Source organism: Cololabis saira, chromosome 10 (assembly GCF_033807715.1).
Source record: "Cololabis saira isolate AMF1-May2022 chromosome 10, fColSai1.1, whole genome shotgun sequence".
NCBI lineage: Eukaryota > Metazoa > Chordata > Actinopteri > Beloniformes > Belonidae > Cololabis > Cololabis saira.
The window spans coordinates 10,965,504-10,992,149 of record NC_084596.1 but is presented as its reverse complement, the minus strand read 5'-3'; the positions used below and the strand labels follow the sequence as shown (position 1 = coordinate 10,992,149).

The following is a 26,646-nucleotide window of genomic DNA, read 5'->3' as shown; positions in this document are numbered from 1 at the left end:
GTGGCTATTAGAGAGCAAATATTGTAAGTAAATGTTGACATTGAAGAGGTTACAAAACTGATAAAAAATACTCTAGAAAACCATTTTTAAAGATGGCCAACGAACAGAGCGTCATGATGACTCACTCTGTCTCCAACTTGTAACATTTCAGATAAGTTCTGTGCAGATTTACCACCACACCATCTGTCTTGCTCGGTCCACCGACTTCACATCCCCATAGGAAGTGAGTGGAGCCAAATTCATTTTAAAATCCTTAGTAATATTTTTCCATCTAGAGATCTATTAAGACAGAGATTCAATCTGGACCATAACAGCTGAACCTTCTCTGATAATGATGTTGAAACAACAGACCATCTATTCTTTTACTGCATTTACTCTGGAACCTTATGGGAAGACTTACAAGACTGGATCTCAAAAATTCTTCTAACTAACCCCCTAACAAGAGAGAACGTTATATATTTGGGAACACCCTCGAAGATAAAATAGGTGACTTTGTACTCAATAACTTGTTGATCCTCGCCAAGTTCTTTATTCATACATGCAAATGGGGAAAAAGAAAACCAAACTTTTCAGCTTTTAAAAGGTACCTAATAAACAACCATCTCAGTGCCTTAAGACTGATTATATATAGATCTTAAGAAATTTGAAAATGACTACTGCCCCCGCTTTTCACCGTTTTTCGTTATTATTATAATTGTACTTATGTATTTATTTTATAGTTAGTTGTTTTTTTAATTTTTTTTTGTACTTTTGACCTGCCATTTGTTTATGCGCATTTGTTATGTGCAATTTTAAAAAATTTAAAAAATAAAAAAAAAACAGTCATTTTCAAGTATCTTAAGATATTTGAAAATGACTAATGCCCCTGTTTCTCACCGTTTTTCTCATATTTTATTATTATTATGGTATTTATTTATTTTATAGTTAGTTGTTTTTACATTTTTTTTACTTTTGACCCGCCATTTGTTTATGTCCTTGCTTTACAACTTATCTGTTACAGTTATTGTTGCACTCTTACAGTGATGCAGAATGTGTTGTGTGCCTTATAAATCTACATGCCGTTGTATGCGATCTTTTAACATCTGTAAATCATTGCTGTGCTCTTTTTATAAGACTGTGCTCTGTTTTTTGGTGTTGTGTGCTGGGGTGTGGCTGCTCGCACTTCACACAGAAACAGACTCAACAAACTGATTAAGAAAGCGAGCACCACCGTGGGCACCTCAGGACTGTGTTGAGCTGGTGGCTGAAGTGAGGATGCTCAGGAAAATGAACAGTATCATGAACGATGACACTCACCCACTTCATGCCCTAGACGTGTTTCGGCGGAGAAGCAACAGAAAGTCTTTCCTTCCAGCTGCCATCAAGCTCTATAATGTGCAATAACTGTCCTATATTATTATTATTATTATTATTATTATTATTATTATTATTATTATTATTATTATTAATATTAATATTGTTATTAATTGTATTATTATTATTATTATTATTATTATTATTATTATTATTATTATTTCTTTATTTGGTATGGACATCACAATTACATAGGACAAACCAAATGCAATGTTTGAGTGTTTTAGCATACATGCTAATTTGCAACACTTCACAGGAGGCTTTTAAAAAAGTACAGACAATAAAATTTACAATAAAATTAGAGGATGACATAAGATATAAAGCAAAGACAACATAATTCAAAAGCAGAACCAGACCTGACCTATTCATGTAGGCACTGTTGTTTAGATTTGAGCCATAGTTTGAGTCCTCTGTTGAAAATATTGCCACGCGGTTTCTAATTTTAAATTAGTGGGTAAAGAATTCCAGAGTTTTGTACCCTTCACAGAAAAGACAGACTCACCAAAAGAGTTCTTATACTTTGGGATAAGACAATCACCATTGGTGGAGGCCCGTGTGGTTACTCTACCAGAGCTCTGATGCCTAATAACTACTTCAGAGAACAGGGGTGAAACATGATTATGTAAACATTTAAAAACCAGTTTAAGACAACTAAAATTCACAAAGTATTCAAAGGTGAAAAGGTTGTGTTTTTTTTTTGTTTTTTTTTTATTACCTTGTCTGCACACATATTAATGATTGATACCATGCAGGTAAAAAACCAAAGGCATATATATGTGCATTATTGCTAAATTTAATATATATACATATATATACACATACATATGCATACACATACATAAATATACCCATACAAACCCAGTGAATTTTTTTTTTTGGGGGGAACGGCACACGTCAATCACTGGAAATCTGCTACAAAAACCACAAACAAAACACAAAACCGACAAAACCGACACGGAGCCGACCAAAACACGAGCAGTAATCGACCCAAATCACAGTCTGAGTTAAGCTACCGCTAACTAACCCCAAAAACAACAGAGCAAGCATGCAGGTGAACAGGCCAGTGTGTATGTCTATGTGTGTGTGTGCGTGTATGTATATGATCATGCGTGTGTGTATGCATGCGTGCGTGTGTGTGTACATGTCTTTGTGGCTATGTGTGGCTCTGTATGTGTGTGTATACGTATGTGACTGAATGAATATGTGTGTGTGTGTGTGTGTGTGGATGCATGAATGTATGAATATGTATACGTGTACGTGAGTGTGTATATATGTCTATGTGGCCATGTGTATGTATGTGTGTGTGTGTGTGTGTGTGTGTGTGTGTGTGTGTGTGTGTGTGTGTGTGTGTGTGTGTGTGTGTGTGTGTGTGTGTGTGTGTGTGTGTGATAGTCTTATCAAAGCTCACCCTGAAGTGTATCTATAGTGGGGGGGGAACCCCGCCACCCCGCCACCCGCGAGACCAGGGGCCGACAAGGAAGAACCCGGAACCCAGGCCACCAGCAACCCCACAGAGGGGAGAAGTAGGAGGGAGGCAACCCCCCCCCCCGGCGGCGGCCGAGGGGGCCCCACGACGCAGAAGAAGAAGCAGCCAGGGATCCCCGGCCACCTGGTCCGGGCCGGAGACGTGCCCAGGAGGCCCTCACCCTCCAGACCAACGACCCCCACCCGGCAAGGGGCCAGCCTGCCCGGAGAGACAGAGCCGCACCGGCCGCCGACGCGGGCAGGAGCACCCGCCCCCACGAAAGTGGCCCTCCAAGACCAGAGGGGCGCCCCGCGGCGGAGGCCGCGGGGGGGACTGGAGACGGGCCCGGAGAAAGGAAACCCCACAACAGGGCGACACCCGTGCGGGCCCGACAACGGAGGGCCCCAGACCCAGGCATCCCATTCATTCATCCATTCATCTATTAGATATCTATACTAATAATAAGGTTGTGTTTTCTTAAAATTTCACAGTGGTGCCATCTCATAGGTTTCTGATCCATAATTTTTATGGCCTGCTTATGATATTATAGGTTTCAGAGTTGTTGGAGAGGCAAATGACCATGATGTGATGCAATATGAAAAATGGGAAAAGATCATGTGCAATACTCCAGCACTTTATTCTTAGCACTTTATTACTCAGCACTTTAGCACCCCAGAATTTTAATTTTAATTTTAAATCTAATTTTAATTCTAAGTGATCTGTTTTTTTTTATTGGATCTGTTTTTATCTTGGTGTTGAATGCATGCATGAAAAATGCACTGATGCTGCTGCTGCTGTAACACTTTAATTTCCTGCAAAGGATAGATAGATAGATAGATAGATAGATAGATAGATAGATAGATAGATAGATAGATAGATAGATAGATAGATAGATAGATAGATAGATAGATAGATAGATAGATAGATAGATAGATAGATAGATAGATAGATAGATAGATAGATAGATAGATTTATTTATTGTACCCTTGGGTAAATTTGGTTTACAGTGAGTGCTTCCTCATACAATCCAAAACCATACACTCAACAACACAGGATAAGATAAAGTGACGACAGTGCTTTGGCTAAAAGAACAAAGAACAAGAAGGACGGCCCCAAGATAAGAAGCAAGATAAGTTAAAAACATCAGTAGATAAAAACACTAAAATATTCAAACTAAGCCAAATGATAAAAAATGTGCCTTTTCATAAAAACAAGATAAAGGAAACAATACAAAACATAAATACAAGGTTATGTTGCAGTTTCCCTCACTTATTAATAGCACTGATTGACTTCGTGGATGCAACTTCCTTGGTGGGATGGTTATTCATCATTAATAACGGTAATTATAGTCTATTTATATTAAAGAGCAAGAGTATTGTCATGGCGAGTGTAGTAATAACATGTGACATTTGAAAAAAATTAATGCGTGGCCACGCATTAATTATCTCGTGGCCACACATTGATTATCTCGTGGCCACGCATTAATAACTCGTGGCCACGCATTAATTATCTCGTGGCCACGCATTTATTATTTCGTGGCCACGCATTAACTATCTCGTGGCCATGCATTAATAACATGTGGCCACGCATTAATTATCTCGTGGCCACGCATTAATTATCTCGTGGCCACGCATTGATTATCTCGTGGCCACGCATTGATTATCTCGTGGCCACGAGATATTAACTCGTGGCCACGAGTTATTAATGCGTGGCCACGAGATATTAACTCGTGGCCACGAGTTATTAATGCGTGGCCACGCATTATTTTATTTTTTTCAAATGTCACCAGAGGGGCTCCGTAGTATGTACAATATTCTAGAGTTCAATAAAAAGAAATAAATAAACATCTCCATAGGAAGTGAGTGGAGACGCTCTCAGCCAATCAGCGACGCGGACGCTCTCAGCCAATCAGCGCCGCGGACGCTTTCAGCCAATCAGCGCCGCGGACGCTCTCAGCCAATCAGCGCTGCGGACGCTCTCAGCCAATCAGCGCCGCGGACGCTCTCAGCCAATCAGCGCCGTGGACGCTCTCAGCCAATCAGCGGCCGGGACGAGGCTCCGACAACAAACAAAAGAGCTGCTGGAGCTACAGCTGCTCACACTTCCGTCGGTCCGTCTGACGTAACCGCTCTCATCTCGCCCCAGATCTCTTCTGCTTGCGTGTTTTAACTACTTTCCCTGGAGGCGTGAGCCGCGGATAATGTCCCTTTTACCGTCGCCCTTGGTGGATTTGTGTCAGCTAACCTGAGGAGAGAGCCAGGCCAGATAACTCCCCCCCAACCCCCAACCCCAGCCCTATAAACGGACCCCGGCGGCCGTCTGAGCAGACCCCGCGGCTGGAGCATGTCGGGCCAGTTCCTGATGTCGGTGGTGGTGCACGGGGACTCGGCCCTGAACGAGCAGGAGAAGGAGCTGCAGCGGCGGCTGCGGCGGCTCTACCCGGCCGTGGACGAGGACGAGACGCCGCTGCCGCGCTCCTGGAGCCCCAAGGACAAGTTCAGCTACATCGGGCTGTCCCAGAACAACCTCCGCGTACACTATAAAGGTACTAAACCGAGACGAAAACAGAACAGAGTTCTGCACTTTTGCTCGCTGACGCTGCTGGATTAGCTACGGTAGCTTAGCTTAGCTCCGCCGTTAGCCACCGCCGAGGCTAAAAACAAAGTATCAACAACAGGACAGAGGACATCTTGCAACACAACGGCCCAGCTGCCTTCCTTTTAGCTTAGAAACACAATCACACACAAGATGTTTCAGAAGATCACTGGAAAATAATGTGTGGAAAATGTCAGAAACAGAACAGCAAATACAAATGAAAAGCTACTCCAATATAATTGGTTAATTCAGACATACATAACTCCTGTCAAATTAAATAAATACAGCAGAACCTGACACTTCAGGGAACATTTGTGCACTGTGTCTGGGAATGTGACAAAATTAAAAAGTTCTGGAGGGAGGTAATTCATAAAAACATCTTTGTTTATTACTGTGCAATATTAATAATAACCACAATCATATGCTGTAACAATCCACCTTTCAATATCCATGTCTACCTCATACTGCTGCACCTTTCACTTTTTTTTAAATTTTATATATATATATATATATATATATATATAATGTATGTTAATAAGAGCTTTAATTTGTCTATTTACTGTACAGTGAGCGAAAATAAGAGAATAGAATACTTTGTCTGTCCCAATGGTGACAGAAATTCCTCTTGGACAGGGCTCACAACCACATTCACACATTCCCATAAGGACACGTTACAATATAAAAAGAATAAATATGTTAAAAAAGAGTAAATAAGTTAGAACAGACATGACAGCGCCTGTTAAAAGTCAAATTCCCTATCTTGTTATACTTGACATAAACCTGATTCTGATCATGTCCTGTATGAATATTCCACTGGACCCTACAAGGCAAGTTTATTTGCAAATACAAATCTAAAGCGATTCAGATTCAGACGACTTTATTAATCCCTTTGGGAGGTTCCCTTGGGGAAATTGACATCTCCATCTCACACACTCAGCACTGTAATATACAAATCAAACACCCCAAAAGTATCAACAACAACAAGACAGAGGACATCTTGCAACACAACGGCCCAGCTGCGAAAACACAATCACACACAAGACGTTTCAGAAGATCACTGGACAATAATGTTGGAAAAATCTCAGAAACAGAACAGCAAATACAAATCTAAAACTACTCCAATATAATTGGTTAATGCAGACATACATAACTACTGTCAAATTAAATAAATACAGCAGAACCTGACACTTCAGGGAACATTTGTGCACTGTGTCTGGGAATGTGACAACATTTAAAAAGTTTTGGAGGGAGGTAATTCATAAAAACATCTTTATGTCGTTTATTACTGTGCAATATTAATAATAACCACAATCATATGCTGTAACACAGTGGTCCTCAACCTTTTTTCAGTGATGTACCCCCTGTGAAATATTTTTTCAGCCAGGTACCCCCTAACCAGCGCAAAGCACTTTTGGTTGTAAAAAAAAAAAAAAGACCTAAAACAGAGCACTGTGCCATCAGTAACTGTTTTATTAAACATAAAAATATTGCTGCTACGCTTCAACCACGACTCCATCGTTGGTCCAAGTGATTGACAGGTGAAGCCAGGTGGCATTTGACAGGTTAGGTGGAACCATTCTGGTGTGGGGGAAACTGGGGTTTTAGGATAATAAGTTGAATAGCCTACTCCTGAAGATAAAATTCATTTTATGAATTTAGACTTATATTTTCCTCAATTATTATTTTTAAAAGATTTTTGCATTGATGCTACTTTTTAAATATATGTATATTTTAAATATATCTCACGTACCCCCTGGAGTGCCTTCACGTACCCCCAGGGGTACGCGTACCCCTATTTGAGAACCACTGCTGTAACAATCCACCTTTCAATATCCATGTCTACCTCATACTGCTGCACCTTTCACTTTTTAAAAAAAGTATATATATGTTAATAAGAGCTGTCATTTGTCTATTTACTGTACAGTGAGCGAAAATAACAGTCAGATTCCCTGTCTTGTTTGACCTGACTTGACCAATAAACATGATTCTGATCATGTCCTGTTTGAATATTCCACTGGACCCTACAAGGCAAGTTTATTTGCAAATACAAATCTAAAGCGATTCAGACGACTTTATTAATCCCTTTTTGGGAGGTTCCCTTTGGGAAATTGACATCTCCATCTCACACACTCAGCACTGTAATATACAAATCAAACACCCCAAAAGTATCAACAACAAACAGACAGAGGACATCTTGCAACACAACGGCCCAGCTGCCTTCCTTTTAGCTTAGAAAACACAATCACACACAAGATGTTTTAGAAGATGACTGGAAAATGTGTGAAAAATCTCAGAAACAAACAGCAAATACAAATGTAAAGCTACTCCAATATAATTGGTTAATGCAGACATACACAACTCCTGTCAAATTAGATAAATATAACAGAATCTGACACTTGTTTCAAATGCAATTGAGGGTCAGGGAACATTTGTGCACCATGTCTGGGAATGTGACAAAATTAAAAAGTTCTGGAGGGAGGTAGTTCATAAAATCATCTTTACGCGTTTATCACTGTGCAATATTAATAATAGCCACAATCATATGCTGTAACAATCCACCTTTCAATAACCATGTCTACCTCATACTGCTGCAGCTTTCACTTTTTTTTTTAAATTATATATATGTTAATAAGAGCTTTCATTTGTCTATTTACTGTACAGTGAGCGAAAATAACAGTCAGATTCCCTGTCTTGTTGGACCTGACTTGACCAATAAACCTGATTCTGATCATGTCCTGTATGAATATTCCACTGGACCCTACAAGGCAAGTTTATTTGCAAATACAAATCTAAAGTGATTCAGATTCAAATGACTTTATTAATCCCTTTGGGACGTTCCCTCGGGGAAATTGACATCTCCATCTCACACACTCAGCACTGTCATAAACAAATCATACACCCTAAAAGCCAAACACCCATATAAAGATACAAAACATAAACATATGAACAGAACCTGACATTTGTTTCAAATGCAATGAGGTTCAGGGAACATTTGTGCACTGTGTCTGGGGATGTGACAAAATTAAAAAGTTCTGGAGGGAGGTAATTAATAAAAACATGTTTATCCTGTCCTGTATGAATATTTCACTGGAGCCTGCAAGGCAAGTTTATTTGTATAGCACAGTTCAACACAAGGTAATTCAAAGTGCTTTACATCAACATTCAAAGCAGCAAGACACAATTAAACATCAAACACAAGACATGGAGGACATTTCAGGAGATGACTGGAAAAATAATATGTAAAAAAACTCAGAAACAAACAGCAAATACAAATCTAAAGCTACTCCAATATAATTGGTTAATGCAGACATACACAACTCCTGTCAAATTAAATAAATATAACAGAATCTGACAATTGTTTCAAATGCAATGAGGGTCATGCAACATTTGTGCAGTGTCTGCGAATGTGACAAAATTAAAAAGTACCGGAGGGGGGTAATTAATAAAAACATCTTTATGTTGTTTATCACTGTGCAATATTAATAATAACCACAATCATATGCTGTAACAATGCACTTTCAATAACCAATAACTGCACACTGATGGTTTGCTCCAAGGTGTAGGAGTAGGATTAATAAAATAATACTATGTTTGTCCTGTATGAATATTTCAATGGACCCTGCAAGGCAAGTTTAAGGTAAGTAATTCAGTATTTAACATCAACCTTAAAAGCAGCAAGACACAATTAAACAGTAAATAACAAATACAATGATGAAAGAGATAAAATAATAAAAAGCACAAGTTTTTAAAAAGCAGTAGTGCAGTTAAGTATAAAGGTATGACACCCACGAAACCCTCGAGTTTAGCACTTTTGCTGCTAACGTTGCTAATGTTAGCTTAGCTCTGTCGTTAGCCACTGCTGAGGATAAAAACAAAGTATCAACAACGACAGAGGACATCTTGCAACACACAACGGCTGAGCTGCTTTTCTTTTATCTTAAAAAACAAGACATTTCCAGATGACTGGAAAAATATGTGAAAAATATCAAACAGAACAGCAAATGCAAATCTAAAGCTACACCAAAATAGAATAAGCTTTATTGGCCAAATATGAACATGCCAGACAGGGAATTTGTGTTTTTTTTTTTTTTTTTTTCGCTCACTGAACCAGACAGAGATGGACCTGCAGAGAACAGACTGAATGATGGAGGTGTAGAAAGTGATCAACAGCTGCTGTGGCAGGTTAAACTTCCTGAGCTGACGCAGGAAGTCCAACCTCTGCTGAGCTTCTTCCAGACAGAGTTAATGTGGGTGATCCACTTCAGGTCCTGGGAGATTGTGGACCCCAGGAACCTGACGGTGTCTGAGGTGGAGACAGTACTGTTGAGGACGGTGGGGAGGGGTGGCGGTGGGTTTTTCCTGAAGTCCACTGTGATCAATATAATTGGTTAATGCAGACATACACAACTCATGTTAAATTAAATATAATGGAACCTGACAATTGTTTCAAATGCAATGAGGTTCAGGGAACATTTGTGCACTGTGTCTGGGAATGACACAAAATTAAAAAGTTCTGGATGGAGGTAATCAATAAAACCATGTTTATCCTGTCTTGTATGAATATTCCAGACACAAGAAGGGTTTGATATCAAGCATCCTTTTATTAGCAAAGCTTAGGCCCCTATGAAATCTGTTTTTTTTTTTTGTTTTTTTTTTTTTTTTCCAAATTCCATTTTATTTTTCCTCAAACTCATTTTTTTCAGTTTTTTTACATTTTACTTTTATTGTGCCACCAAATAAAATGTGTTTTTAATGTTAATGAATTAAAATAAAGAATAGTTCGATGGAAATTAAAATATTCTTGCACACTTTCCCTCAATAGGTGGAACTGGAATGCTTCGGAGCATTTTCAGTAAAAACAAATAAAATGACATACAAAAAAAAATAATGTTCAATTAGCTTTTTCCTCAAGTAAAAAATAAATGACTTTAAACAAAAGCAACATTTAACTTCAGAGTTACTGTATATATTGTTACAAAGTACATATTAATAGAATCTTTTCCGTAAAACAGTGCTTTAAAGTGCATCAAAAACAAGGTCAAATGCAGCAAACCTAAGTTGTCCTTACAAAAACAAATGCCTTTTAATACTTTTAAACTTCAAACATCTTTTCAACTTGGTCAAGCTGGTCTAGTTTCACACCTAACATTGACGATTGCCTTTTTAAATAAAGTGCATTCAAGGTTCAATAGATGTCTCAGATTTATACCATTCAGAATAAACCAAAATATACCAGGGTTAGGCAACACTTCTCGTAGGCTAATGTGGCGTTTTTAAATGTCAGGGAATACAGTGTCAAATATCACAGTTGTCTGAATTGTTCCTGCGAAGTCTTATCTGACATTCTGGTTGGACTACTTTTTATTAGCAAAGCTGTTGTAGGCCTGCACCCAAAAAACCTTCACAAGAAAGGGCTGTTTCAAAAAAGGAAAGGTGCAAGTTTGTTTCCTGGGTGTGTTCGACTGTTCTGGGTCTGATTGGCTCTCTACACTCTTCCTTGTTGCAAACAGAATGATCTGTCTTTTGTACAAACCCAAATCCCATGCAGCTGGCATGTACATGTTGCAGGGACTTTGATATTGAATCATGCAAAACCTTTTACATTTACGTCCTCCAAGTGGCACAGGAAACATTACCTCTGTTAAGTTCTGCCCCTATTGAAGTGTATTTCCACATTATGGATGGATTTAAGGATTATAAACTAGATTTTACAGTGAAAAATATTCTGGTGATTTGATGGATCAGGCAGGCCGCAAACTGACTACAATAAGTATTGCTGAAACGATTAAATGGATGGTTTTCATCAAGATTAAACTTGAGTTTTGTTTAAATGTAACACCATGTCAGATGTGTGATAAGTCATACAGTTATGAGGTGAGAGGTGAATTGATTGCGTGTGAAAGCTAAAGTGCCAGGAAGTGGTTCCATGTGCTTACGAATGTTCACCAAGCAAGACATTTATTATACCAAGTAAGGCATGGACATTTCCCCAAAAAATCCTCAAAATACTTTTCTATATTTCATGGAAAATATTTGCAGATTAACATATACCAATAAATTTAGAAGTTAAAAAAAAAAAAAAAAGCACCCTCACTGCATTTGGAGAGTAAAGGTTAGAAAATAACATTGATGTTTACAACGGTGCCAAATCTTGCTTATTTTTAAATCTGCTTTATTAACCAATAAACACATAATTCTAGATGAACTAACTTCAACCTCATGTATTTCTGCCAATATACCAAAGGGGGTTAATTTGACAACAGAATGACATTTTGCCTGTTTGCTTATATTCAAGTATAAACATGTCTGAAATTACCTCTGATGTTGCTGATAAAGCCAAGGTTACTTTTTTAAAGACTTTGGATGAGAAGAATCACAATCCAGTATTCAAGAATTGCATATCCAGAGCATTTTTTTTTTTTAAATCATTTAGTTAATCAGCTTTATGTTTTTGGGGACAACTAACCTACATTTTATGGGAAAAACATTACAAAAACCATGTCAAAAGATAAAGTAACCTACCTTTTTAATATGAAGGAAAATGTACCATTTTCCCTTTACATCTTCTTCATCTATATCTTCTTGAGAAATTTGGTTTGTGGAACCTTTTGTGTTGAATTGGTTGTCTACTTATGTCCCACGTCTCTTGGGCTCTGGTTTGACGGTAACTGTTGGGAGCGCAAGTAACCTAGGGAAAGTTTAAGTAACTTTCCGTCTGTCTTCAAGTTGTTATTATTATTGTTATTACAGAAGGAATCATAATAATTTCAAATGACCACGCCCGTCTGCATTTTTCACCCCCAAGGTCACGGCAAAACCCCCAAGGATGCAGCGTCTGTCCGGGCCACCCACCCCATCCCAGCCGCCTGCGGGGTCTACTACTTCGAGGTGAAGATTATCAGTAAAGGCCGTGATGGGTAAGGATACAAAAGAAAGATGCATTTTAGAATAGTGCAACACTGAGATGGTATGCATTTTTATAAAAGAGGTTATGTTTGTAGCTTGACTTGAGCCTGATTTTAAGTTTCTGCATCAAAACTACGCCGTATGTGTGAACCTGACCATGTAGGCCACGGCGCGGCCTGATGTGCACCTCTCTTTAAAGTTAACTACCCGTTGCACCGACAGGAGCCGTAAAAGAAGTAGTTAGTAGATTTGTTCTTCATTTTTGATTTCTCCAACACTATTTTTTTTTTTTTTTTTTTTTTTAATTGTTTTCAATTTGAGTCAAATAATAGTTTGCTGCAATGTCTGTAAAAACAGCTGATACTCAAAATGTATCAGCTCCAACTCCTGTTAGATATCCTTAATTTGTTAAGTTATGCAGAGGCATAAATTAGGATTTAGAATTGGCAGTAAGTGAGTTTTTTGTAAGACACTGACTTTGAAAACTGTCTCATGCTCTACAAAACTTTGCCCGCCTGCGTTGATTCTCTAAAACCGCCATCATTAGTCCGGTGTGTGTTGATGTCTGAAAATGTTCATTTACTCGAGCATTTACTTTATGTAGCAGTTCAGGTATTAGTTGTAAGAATGCAGGTCATTTATGTCCTCTTGCAGCTGTGAGAATATGAACTTAATACATTACAAATGTGTGTTAACTTGCCACTTTGTTGAGGAAACATTTGAATGTGCATGTTGGATTGTTAAATTTCAACTTATTCTTTGTAAGGATGGTAGTACTTAATTAACAGTTGCACCATATAACAGTCTGCACTCCAACATGTCTAAAGTTATCCCTTTTCCCTTTTGTTTTATCGCTTAGTTTTCCCTTTTCTTGTCCGAGTGGATGATGAATTTCTACCTCGCTGGCGAGGTTACTGACTTTTAAACCTTGTTAATCAAGTCAATGGCCTCCAAATTCAATCATGATGACTAATATTATGCTAATCTGCGATGTAATATTTCCCAGAAATGGAGTTGCGGGAACATTTCCCATTTAAGATAGAGTTCAAAGCAGTGCAACATTTTGACTGCAATTGTAGGTCTTTATTTAAGAAGGAAGCTTTTGGTCGTGAGATTTGTATTTACAGAAATATCTGGGGTCATGATTAGTCTTTTAAAACATTTTTTTTTTTTATTTGAAAGTTGAACTTGGGCATGTCATAAAAGATTACAATTTTGATTTTCAGTTTCTTTTGAGGTTTTTAGAAATTACATAAATCATAGTTCAGATGAGGTTTAATATTCTTCAGCTCATTTTCTTATAAAATATCTACAAATAATCTATTGTGTTAAATGCAGGCAGGCTCTTCCATCTTGTACGCCCTTGGGCCCTGCAGCCATCCATTATCTATTTCCTCTTCTTCCTATGCACACTCCCGGGATCTGCTAGAGCCAAGTCAATATGTTTTCTATATATATGGCGTTAGACCCTCCTTTTTAACAAAGAAAAGCTTCTCTAAAGTTTCAGGCTCCTCAGTTCTCTAAACCTTGTTAAATAATTTCCTCTGTAATGGACAGAAGTTTAAAACATCTACTCTACCCCAGATACGATTTGGATAATTTATATGTGGAGGTTGCTGAACATAGCACTCCATGTTCCCAACATCAGACAAACGAGGAACAGAGCAAAAATTCAACAGGGAACAGATGGAAGTTTGTAATCCTGAATTCAGTCATCTAATCGTCTCCGTCTTACAGTGTTTTTGAGAGCAAGTCACATGACTTCAGCCTATTCCTTCCTTACATCAAGTTAGTCCAAACAACTCCACACCCCCAATACACGCAATTCATAGGACTTGTGTAAAGATGAGTGGTTCTTTTCACACAAACAACTTAGATTTTTTGGAAATGTGTGCACACAACTTTGCTGTTTAGTTATGGACTTAACGGCAGGGGATTTTGTGTTCGAGATGAGCTCCAGCAGCTGAAAAAAAAGAGGGGGAGAGATGGCAAAAATGACAGGAGGAAGGACATAATCATAGTAGGCATTTTACTTTTAACTAGTCTATTAGTCAACTAGTTTAACTCGTCTACATCAGTTTACTTACTCATAAATAACATTTAGTCGAATTGAGCATTACTCTGCTCTATCTGAATTAATTTTTGATGTTTTCATCACAATAGATGAAAAAAATGTAGCTTTTTGCTGAGTAAGGAGAAGGATTTTCTTTTATTGAGGGTGTTTCTTCTCCTTTTTTAATTTAAACGAAACAAAGTAAAGCCCATCTTCCTTGATTTAAAAAAAAAAAAAACACTTATTAAAGTCAGGTTTTTTTTCTTTGTAATCTAAATGTGTGCTAATTGATACATGAGACAAGATGGGTTTCACTTCTGCATGTTTTCAATAAATAAATCTACATTTGGTGCATTGATGGTGTTTAAAGGACAAAAGCCATTTGCGGTGCATAGTTGTAAAGATAACACAAGGACTGGTTAAAATCACTGCTTCCTTCCTACTCGCGTAACACTTTTAATGTAAAACCTATCCGTGTGGGACGTTACTGTGGAGTTGTGTGAACTTTTAATACAGTGATTGCAAACAACAACGACAATTAGGATGACACTAAACCACATGACATGTATGTGGCCTGCACTGATGTATATTTTCTTACTAGTGCATCTGAGTTCCTTAGGAAGTGCTAAACACGAGTTTGGGTTGTGGTTTCTGTGGTAATATGTTGTCTTCATTAAAAGCGAGGTGCATGTGTACTATAATACAGTTATAGTTGCTTCATAAACATGGTGTAGCTATGATGTTGGAGTTTCTGAAAATGTCTTGTTGACAATTTTGTATTTTTTGCAGTTGCTGTCATTATTGATCCTGTGTTTGTACTTCTATATATAAATGAAATGATTCTTTTTCTGCATAAAAGGACTAACTGATTTCTTTGTCCCATAGGTACATGGGCATTGGCCTGTCAGCTCAGGGTGTAAATATGAACAGACTCCCTGGTAAGATGGCATTTTGTGTTTATTCTCTTTCGCTGTCTTCTTTTAATTCTATGTTGGATTTTATTTTGCATGTGAAGTTACTATCACCATTAAGCAGCAAGCTATTGGTAGAAGGAGCACTGCACTTATGATGTAAGGCTGTGATTTTGTTGTTTATTAGACATGAACACATTGTTTCTACGTGTGATAAAGCTGCACATGACAGGGTGGGAAAATATATGTGGAAATGTCATTCCAGTTAGCAGTGCTCCCACTCCACCTATTTTTTCCAGGAAGAAAATGCCCAAAACAAATGAGAACCCCAACAAAATCTTTTACTAAAATTCCATACATTGTATTATGAATTTCTGAAAATGCTGTCTTTTGCACGATGCATCACTGAATAGCACAGTAACGTAAACTCAGAGCATCAAGTTACTGAAGTTGGAAATTAGAAAAAGGGGGAAAAGTCTTAACGTACAGTAGATTATTTAGAACTTTAATCCCAATAAGGACACATTACAGGGCTATAACATCTTTCATCATCATGGCAGATTTTCAGTATGTTTTTATTTAGTTCAGTTAATATAATTTATGAACATAATTACAAGGAGGCTTCTTTGGAAATCTTCTACATGTTTTAAAACGGGCACCTGCATCGTCATTGCTTTAAAAGTGTTTCTTCTGCTCTTTGCCACAACACGGTGCAGTTACGGAGTGATAGCGAAGTCCTCCATGTCCTTCACTGAGGTTATCAGGTCAAGCAGAAAGCAGGCACCCCGCCACCACTCGGAGAGCTGGGCCCACCCTGGAGCTCCAGGCTCTCGTACAGAGATAACACGGGGCCAGAGAAAACTGCACAATCCTTGCTGATGGATCGAGGCCAGCAAAAATGTACTAATTGTGAAAAATGTATGCCAGGATGCTGCAGAGTTGAGTGCTGTTTCCCGGAGAATAACGTGGAAAAGCCGAGATGAATCCTGCAGCTTTAGCAGTAACCTGCAAGGTCTTTCCTCGTGGTTTGTAACGTTCCAGCAGTCCTGACGTCCAGGGTGCTACAGGGGAGGCCAGGTCCTCCTCTGCCTCTCTGAAATATGAGACAAATATGAGATGTCGGATCCTTTGGATTTTCACAAAAAATGGTGAAACATTGGACACTGTTTTTAAATATCATTACAGTTCATTTAATGCAGATGACAGCTTTGAAATCAGACTACAGAGAAAGAAATATTCAAATGTTTGAATTAACAGCCATGCAAAGAAAAAAAAAAAATGGAGGTCAGAAAGGAGCTTTCTCTGAAAACATGACTAAGCAGTCATTTTCTCTTCCCCTGATGTCTTGTTAAAGTTAAACTAAGGCACTTTTCTGCGGTGATTGAAAAGGTGGACTTAGATTGTTCACTGATGTTCTGATACCAGTGTTATTTTTAATATACGTTTTTTTTTTTTAATCCCTTTTGTTTTGCAGCTTTTCCCTTTTTTCTGTGCCAGTGAAATAAATTTCACTGGCACAGAAAAAAGAAGTGGCAGAATTCTGGTTGCGTGCGCAACATATATCAGATATGTTGGTCAGTCACGGTTTTGGGCAGCTTTCCATCTGCATTTTATTGTCTCATTTATTTTGAAGAAGAAGAAGAAATTGTGCCAATGATTTGATTGCTGCCCAGCTGTTTGTTTTGTCTGCCTTTTTTTTTTTTTTTTTGTTATAGAGGGACAATGTACATTAATGAACATTTAAAAAAAAATTTAAATGCACCCATTTGTAGCCAAAAGGCTAATTTCCATTGGCAGTCAATGGATTTTGCTCTCACTAGGGCACTAATGCCCTCAGCACCATCTCCTCTGGTTGTTTTTATCTCACAAGTTTTTAAAATAAAAGTATATTTACTTTCCTGTTTGAGTAACTCCGGCGTGTTTGCACTCCAGCCTTGTAAACACGGCTGGTTTGAGCTGTGACCGGAGCGTTTTTTTGTCTGTTTTTAAATGAATCTGAAGCTGAATGCTTTCACAAGATGCTCAGCAATGATGTATTTGCATTTCTCAGGTTGGGACAAGCACTCGTATGGTTACCACGGAGACGATGGCCACTCCTTCTGCTCGTCTGGCACCGGGCAACCCTACGGACCTACGTTTACAACAGGCGATGTGATTGGCTGCTGCGTAAACCTCATCAACAACACCTGCTTCTACACAAAGAACGGCCACAGCCTCGGTGAGCAACAACTGAAACGATAACGGTGGTCATATTTTGGTGTTTAGGTCTCCATTTTAAACCTTTTTGGGAGACGAGCCCATCATAGGATGCGTTTAGTACTTGGGACTTAAAAATCAATGTCGCCTTGATGTGATACAGATGAATGAGGACAAGCTTCCCTCTGGTAGAAGACCAGGCCACAGCACATACACAGGTTGAAGTTTGCCCTTAGATCCACATAGAATTCATTATTTTATTGATTTTATGAATTGTTTCAGTCTATCAAATATTTGCTGAAGGAGTTTCAGCTACACTTCAAATATCTGCAAGCCGTTAAGCTGCACTGGGAGCTTTATTCCTCCCACGCAGCAGAGGGAATGGATAAACCTTGTTGATGTGCTGGAGGTGTTGCTAATGTCACACCTGTGCAGCTCCGTTTCTGGCATCGTTGCCGTTTCTGCTCGTAATAGTGCTGTCTTTTAAATACATGACTAAATGGTGCGGAAAGCTGTTGAACCTTATGGTTTTATTGTGGATGACATTTTTCAATAAAACGCAGCTAAATGCAGCTCTGATTATGCCGAAAACAGGTAGTTATTGAACAAAAGGACACTTTTAAAGTGGTCCAGTTAGAAACCACAACAGCACCGAGAACCAAACTTAAAAAGACGGTGTCTTTAACAGACGCAGTTGTCGGCCCGGTGCTTTGGTGGTGTTTTGCCCATCTAAAACTCTGCTTGAGTGGGTTACTTCAAAAATGGATGAGCTAAAAGCAAAAATGTGCATGCAGGTCTGTTTCCAGGGGCATCTGTCCAACCTGAACCCAAGGAGGTTAAATAATTACAAGTGCTACGTAAATGCCACTTAAAGAGCCACTTACAATTGAAACAGGACTTCAAACCTTTTTGTGCATAAACAATATACTTCCCACGTAACTTCTCTTCCTTTTTACTTATTTTTAAGCCAGCAGTGTGGAAGTATTATGTTCATGGTGGCAACAGCTGCTGTCGAGATGATATATGGCATTGTGTTTAATGTTAAGGGCTCCGTGTTGATTTAGCTCTTTGCTCGTCAAAACATAAAGCTCGCTTTACGGGCATTTTATTTTTATAGATGTTTATTAGTGACGGCCTCAGGCATTGTGCTTATGGTCTCAATGATGTAAAATAAAAGGGGCAGCTTTTCACAGCTCTTCCATTTGTCCCAAAACCTAAACTTGAATTGAACGTGAATTAATTAGTTTTGGGCGTCTAACGGGGCTTTTCGACCGAAGCATTTCCAGTGCGAGTTCGGTGCTAGTGCCAGACTTGGCATCAGTGTTTTGTTTGTGTTTTTTCGAGTGATTATTGTAACCAACCAAAACGATGCAACCGCCATATTTAAACAACTTCTGTGAGTTATGTTTAGGTTGTTAGAACAGCAAAGAAGCGTGGAATATAAATTAAAGCACCAGTGGAGCGAACAGGAAGTTGATTGATATCTTTTTTTTTTTTTTTTCGAACATAAGCATGAAAAGAATAAATAAAACAGTAGAACAATAAATCAATAACATAAAAAAGAACAATAATTATCACTAAATAATAAATGTACCATCGTAAACAAAGTAGAGGAGAATTAATGAATATAATAGCAAATGTGTTGCACTCGAAAAAGAGGTAGGAAGAAGTAAAAAACGTATGAACTTCTAACACTTTTCAGTTGGACCCTCGTTATTAAATATGAAAGAAGAAAAAACTTGACATGGTTAAAGGTTAAATTGCCTCCTTGCTCTCTGGGTGTCAGCCGAGGTACAAGAGGAGTTTGAGGGGGCTCCCAGGACAAAACGCATACTTTGAGATATACTTGAGAGATTCTATGATATTTCCTGGTTTTGCACAGATTTGAATCCCCACCTGTCGCTTTTTGCTGCTGTCTACCTGTTTCCTGTTTAGCCACTTTCAAAATAAGTGCCTTGAGAGCAACAAAAAATCTCAAGAGTAAAAGATGTAGGGTCGTGATTTTGAGTTGAAAAGCTGTACGAGTCGCAGTGACTTCATAAAACAACAAACCAAACGGATGTTTTCTTCAAAACCATATTTTCCTTCATAATTTAATGGTAAAACTTGGAAAAGGAGGAGATATGGATGTACACTGTAACCTCTTGAATTATTTTAAAATCAAAACCAGATTACGTTTCTTTGTGTCTTCGGCTCTGTCGAGATTCATCTTTTTGTTTTTTTTAAATACATTATCGTCATGTTTAGGTCAAGTTTACCGGTCTAGAAATACAGGCTCGGCTGTGTCGCAGGTTCCTGTCCTTCCGATAAAGGAAACTGCTTATCTCATCCTTTAATTTGATTAAATCAAGTTACCACAGACAGATACTAGCCGGATTAGTTCCTCTCATGTAAACAGTCTGTTTTTGTAAGGAAAGAACCACTTTCTCTTGTACTGACACGTTTCTCCATCCCTTTTCAGGTATTGCCTTCACAGACCTACCAGTAAGTACTGTTTCATGTTCCTCTTGACTTCATTGTCTGTATTTTTCATTAATTATCGTCTTTTTTAGTAAATGGCTTTTTTCATTTACTGCAGAATGTTTTTCTGTAGTTAAAATGTTTACACCGTCGAGAAAACCCATGAGCCTCAGATGTTTATGATCGTAGAGTTTGATATCTGCTCCTCTAAAACAGGGTTTAACTTGCAGCACTTTGACAAAAAAAAAGGAAGAAAGTACTTTAGAAAAAAGCCATTTAGTGAACGTGTTTTTCATTTTTATTGATGTTTTTATCCAGTTACAAGCAGATGCTTAAGGAGTCCAAACTGTAAAGCATGTCCAGTCTTTGAGGGCCATTAAAATGTGTCCTGAGAGATCCGATCACAAGTGGCTGGTGCTAATGCACATGTTCACACCTGTATACCCAAATGTGTCTAAAGTAGTGCTATCAGGCGATTAAAAAAATTAATCTAATTAATTACAGGATTTATAATTAATGTAATTAATTGCATTTTAATCTCATATCTGCTAAAGGTCCCCAAATAAAGAATTAGAATTCTAGGACATTACAAAATTGCAGTGCATGACTAATCATTTAAATACACTAAGAGGAGAACATTTGAAATCCACATCTTTATTGGTGAAGTGTGTTTCATAAATGAAATTCAAAAGAAAGAATATCTTCCTGTTCAGTTGGTCGTGCATCTGTGCACGTTGGCCGGGGGGAGTGGTTTTAATACGGTTTGGTTATGACACCATTCCTCCTTGAGGCTCTCGTCTTCCACGATTGAAATTGTCCTGCAATCAGCAGCAACCCACTTTGTGATTGAGTTTGTCAGTTTTTCTGTCGTGGCTTTGCTCATTCGTTTCCCAGATTCTGCAAGCGTGGGTTGTCCGGACATGTTTAGCATCTAAATGATAATTCCGGCTGGAGCAGCTCCGGTGATAGGAAAATTATTTTTTACAAAATGTAAAAATCACTGTGTTCTTGTTGATAGTCCCGTCTTCTTTCTTTTTATACATAAACTTGCCGTTCAAAGGCCCCAGCAAAGATTTGCTGGCCTCGCTCCCCTGAGTCGTGTCCACGTCTGTCACCCACTTTGTTTGTTTGACTAACAACGCAGGTGGGAAGTGACCTACGGGTCCCTCAATGGGCCAAATTTAAAATACTTGCGCATTTTGCCACTCATAATTAATTGCGTTAATTTTCATAATGTGTTAATTAGCCGTGTAATTAATTAATCTAATTAACGCGCTAAACTGACAGCCCTAGTCTAAAGTGATCGAATATGACCATATGCAAATAAATTAGCATGTTATCTTCTCTAGCAAATGCCAAATGAATCGTTGTTTTTAATTGCAGAAGGCAGCAGCTTGTAGTAGCTAGACGTAAACATCATCATGACCCGTCGCCTAAACTGATCAGTTTAGTTTTTTAAAGGGGACCTATTATGGCATCTAATACCTATTTTAAACAGGCCTTGAATGTCTTAAAAACAAGCTTTTGATTGTTTTTGCTAAATAAATTAGAAATTCAGCCTCTGAGCCATGTCTTTATCTTCCCAGTTTCTAACCTCATTATCTATGAGGGATTCTGAGTGGGCGGGGCTATGATAATGAGGCTCTGTGCTGATTGGCTGCCTGAATGACGAAATACACCGCTATGAAAAAATGGCGGAAGCTCCAGCCAGCGGAGTTAGTTGTGGGCGTGGTTTCACGCAGCGGAGACCAACCGATTCAAATCGCATTTTTGTTGCATAACGAAAGGGAGCAGAATCTGAACGGCTCGTAGATCCACATCACACTGGACGGCTCATCCGGGCGGCTGTACAGACACTGCAGAATTTGGTTGCTTTCCTCCTTCTCTGAGTTGGCAGGCTGAGGGGAGACCACTTTATATATGTTAAAGCAAGAAAAACATGTTTTTCATAATAGGTCCCCTTTAAGGCTGGAGGATGGACCCAAGTGTCCCAGACCTCCTTAAAACGTGTCCTGACTGATCGGATCTGAATCCGCCACTTGTGATCTCGTCTCTCTGGATGCTTTTTTTATACGGGTCTGAATGGCGTCATATATGTGGATTACATAAATATAACCTGTTTTCTTAGGTTAAACAGCAGTACCACCTACTCTATTAACTACCAAATTAAAAAAGAAATGCTCCTGTAATTAATATTAGATGACAAATATTAATATTTGGGAATGAATTGAATAACACAAGATTGAAACTTGTGTGTAATTTTTTTTTTGTAGTATAGTGTTGTGTTGACGTCACGATTGAAGCAAAAACGGAGTTGAGTCCAATAGAGTCGACATAAAAAATGGTGGTCATGACTCCAGCGGGTTAACGGTGGATTACAATCTTTTACAGAGCCTAATTTTTTTTTTTTTTTTTCCTTCCAAAACTCAGTAGAAATTAAATCTTGAAATAGACGAATTGCATCAGAGATCATATCAGTTTTCTGAACTGCACATGGATATTAGTTAATTGGGATTTGTGCATGTATGAAGTCCTCTGTGAAGGGTTTTTCTCTCGCATGTCCTGCATAATAAGATGTAAACGAAAACAGCGAGTGGCTGTTTTTTAGTGAGAATAAAGTAAGAGTCTTAGCCACAACAATAATCTATTGAGCAGCGAAACAGACTTGCCGTTTCTGCAGTTTTCAGTGAAGTGCGTCACCTCAGCACAGCTGACCTTTGTGGTTATTGGACCATGCCATACACGACGCGACAAGACACTCGCAGCTTTGTACTCCCATTTTTTTAGGGGCTGTGTTTAATCCCAATTTGAAATGGCTCTTTTATCCTTTTCTCTCCTGACTTGAATATCCGTTGTTGTATGTTGCATGTACTGAAAATCCTTCAGTGGTTCTGTAAGGAGCCCAGTGCAGTGATGACTCTGTTGCCTCCCTCTCCAGTCACCGCAGATGCGTATGGATTTTCAGGATAGTTGTCATGCAGGATGTCATTTAGTTGTCTGAAACTGTCTGGAAGTGCGTCGTTGCTCAGTGTCACCCTCACCAGCCTGTGTTTTTGGCAGTAAGGCAGCAGTTGCCCCTCTGATCCTTCATTTAAAATGAGTAAACACATTTACTTTGTGGAGAGTTTAAATGTAAATATTGGTAGATGAGATTCTGAGATTAGGTGGACCTGTGTGCAGGTTCCAGTCTGATGTGATGAGTCCTTGTAGAAAAAAAAGTAGAAAAAAATATATATTTTTAAATGTATAAAAGTAGAAAAAAAATATATTTTTAAATGTATAAAAGTAGAAAAAAAATATATTTTTAAATGTATAAAAGTAGAAAAAAAATATATTTTTAAATGTATAAAAGTAGAAAAAAAAAATATTTTTAAATGTATAAAAGTAGAAAAAAAATATATTTTTAAATGTATAAAAGTAGAAAAAAAATATATTTTTAAATGTATAAAAGTAGAAAAAATATATATTAAATTATAAAAGTAGAAAGAATATCTAATATCTGTGTGTGTGTGTGTGTGTATATATATATATATATATATATATATATATATATATATATATATACATACATACACACACACACCATGGTGCATCTGCATTGACAACTGCACGCACTGAACCAGGCTGGAGTCCGTCCTGACAAAAGTATTGATCTGAGAAGATGACGTTTATCATGAGATGAGGCCCGGTGACAAGGCAGTGAGATTAAAACAAATCTGGTTCTCTTTGTCGAAAGATACAGTTTTCTGCAAGAGTATTGTTGTGTGAGCTTTGTCAGCGAGCAAAAGTCACAATTTAAGGGGGAAAACAAAAGCGTATTTCCTCAGTTTTTCCTTTTTCCTGTTTTTCCTCTCATTATGTCCTGTTTTGATTTAATGTCCAGATTACATTCCAAGCTGTGTTTCCTCTATCATACTTGTCCTTACCCCTGCGTTTCTGCCCCCGCAGGCTAACTTGTACCCGACCGTGGGCCTTCAGACCCCAGGAGAGGTGGTGGATGCTAACTTTGGCCAGCACCCCTTCGTGTTTGACATCGAGGACTACATGCGCGAGTGGAGGACAAAGATTCAGGCCCAGATTGATCGCTTTCCCATCGGAGAGCGTGAGGGCGAGTGGCAGTCCATGATCCAGAAGTAAGAGGATTAGAAAACCAAATAACTACCGTTAAACCCATAGGACACATGTTCACGCCGGTCACATTTAAGGAATTTGATTATTGTTTTCGGTTTAATTTCACTCAATAAAACTTCTGTTCTTCACTGAGATCACTTGACCAACAAAAAAAAAAAAGTATTTTTTAACACAATAAAAAAAGATTAAATCTATTTGCAGAAATCAAAAGATGCCTCTCCAGCCGTATAACGTACAGGGGGCAGAGATGGAATTAATGTGGTAACCATGGTAACATTTATGTTCATCAGCCCGTGATTGCTGGGAGTTTCCCGGTTTAGTTTATTCAAACGCTGCTAAAACTGTTACATCAGTTTACTCTTTTTTTTTTTTTTTTTTTTTTTGTCTTAAATATATTCATTTATTTTTTTTATTTATTTTTTTTTAATTATTTTTCCTCTTCTTTTCAAATTCATGAAAACCTGTAGTAAAATAATTTATCTTTAGTCTGTCAGTTCCTGACTCATTTTGTTTTATCTATAAAACAATTAATGTTTGAACATTTTAAAATGTACAATCAGCATTTAAACTTAAATTAAAAATAAACTTAATTGTCCTAATAGCTGCTTATTGATCTTCTGGCAATTGGACCGATGCAGCACTTGACTTGGGTCTCACATGAGGGCCGATAAAGGTGAGGGATCAGTGAGGACTCCTGTACAGTATCAGCCTTTTCTTTTTAAAAGCCGTGGTGTAGAAGGGGGTGGTCCACTTCACTCACGTTAATAAAACTATAGGTCGCCAAGCTTTTAAAAAAAAATCATAACTTTTATTTTTACGTTCCAACTTGTTCAAAAGTATTTTCTAAATTATTACGACATCCAAAAGCAAACGAAAAAGTCTTTCATGGCAACGAAAACTGAAATAACGTGGTCAAAAAACTAGACAACCACCACCCTCGTAACCAATTTAGGTTTTCCACGCCCCGCCGCGCAATCACCTGACCCTTATATCCTCCTGACACACACAACACGCCCTCCGGAGACATGAGCAAAAAAACAATAATATAATAATAATAATAATAAGCTTTATTTGTATAGCACCTTTCCAAACACAGTTACAAGGTGCTTTTACAAAGCAGAATTAAAAGGCAGAATCCAATAAAATGACAAAAATATAAAAACATAAGAACATAGAAATACAATAAAGCATTAGAAAATAATAACATTGGATATTATAGAGTACATTATTAGATGTTAAGTAAAAGCACATTTAAAAAAGTGTGTTTTTAAAAGAGATTTAAAAATGGACAGAGATGTGGCTCGCCTGATCTCCTCCGGCAGGTCATTCCAGAGCGACGGGGCCCTGATAGCAAAGGCCCGGTCGCCCTTAGTTTTTAGTCGAGATCTTGGAATCTCTAATAGGGACCCGCCGGAGGATCTCAGGCTACACCTTGGCTCGTATGGGACTAAGCAGTCTTTGATGTACTCATATAAACATTCTTAGCAAAATCATAAGCAGAATAAACACTATAAAACTAAGTTAACAAATATACAAAAGTAATAACTTCAACTTAATGGCTGCAACAACTCCTCTTTTCTTTCGTACTGTTACCTCACTTAGTTCAAATTGGTCTGCTTTTGAGGATATTTTATTATTTGTTTATTTGTAAGGATCTCCATTAGCTATGCCCTTAAACACAGCTAGTCTTACTGGGGTCCACATTAAAAACAATACATTTGAAACATACAGTTAAAAACAAGACATAAAGAAAGAAAACTAAATTACACGACAAACCTACATTAAACTTTACCGTACATGTAAATCATTATTTTAAAGCAATAAGACATACATGAAACATTCCAATATACAGTAAAACATTATCTAGGCCATGAAAATCAGATAAAAACAAACCCTTACCCTGTCCAGTATGTATCTGTATGTGTGTGTGGTATCCTATACATATGATATTCCAAGGTGTTTCTTAATTTGCTTTTTGAATATTGATTTCTGTGTTATTTTAGTCATATAGTGGTAAAGAATTCCATGATTTCATTGATCTATATTCTACTGTATGCTTCAGAAAATTTGTGTTTGGTTTAGGAAGTGAAAACCGGCCCTTTGTTGCCTGTCTAGTGGCGTATGGATAGGACTCTAGATTGTGTCTCAACTGATTGTACTGATATCATGGAGTTTTGGATTGTAAAACGTTCCATATTGAAAACAGAAGTGCAGCATTCATTCTGTCCTCAACTTTTAACCATGTAGACAGAAGTGCCTGCTGTTGATACTGGTGTTATATGGACACTGGAGAACAAGGCGTGCTGCCTTGTTCTGAACCAGCTGGAGGTTATTTTAATCTTTTTAAGTAGCATTATCTTCCTTCCCTCCCTGAATATTTGTTGGGTTGTCTGCTCGGGGAGACGGCTCACGGTCCACATGATACCTGGGATTATTCCTGCAGGAAGCTGAAAGGACATGTAAGCAGGAAGTAGCCGGTGACTTTTTCTTCCTGCGTCCCGACTCCTGAGGAGGCCTCGTTGCTTTTTAGGCTTCATTCTCAACACTGCACTCATCAGGTATTGATTATGTGTTTG

The 26,646-nt window shown here is 38.1% G+C and overlaps 1 protein-coding gene across 2 annotated transcripts in view; it reads left to right on the top strand.

Moving 5' to 3' along the window:
• The first annotated feature begins 4,883 nt into the window (after positions 1–4,883).
• Positions 4,884–26,646, top strand: part of ranbp9 (RAN binding protein 9) — a 39,695-nt gene continuing 17,932 nt past the window's right edge. Inside the window, exons 1-6 of one of the 2 annotated variants that reach the window (XM_061731674.1) lie at positions 4,884–5,363; positions 12,219–12,330; positions 15,258–15,310; positions 17,334–17,501; positions 19,941–19,963; positions 23,888–24,072. In XM_061731674.1, the coding sequence (XP_061587658.1) occupies positions 5,162–5,363; positions 12,219–12,330; positions 15,258–15,310; positions 17,334–17,501; positions 19,941–19,963; positions 23,888–24,072 (743 nt within the window). In that variant the 5' untranslated portion in view covers positions 4,884–5,161. The remainder of the gene's footprint in view (positions 5,364–12,218; positions 12,331–15,257; positions 15,311–17,333; positions 17,502–19,940; positions 19,964–23,887; positions 24,073–26,646) is intronic. The other variant, XM_061731675.1, reaches the window with a different exon arrangement.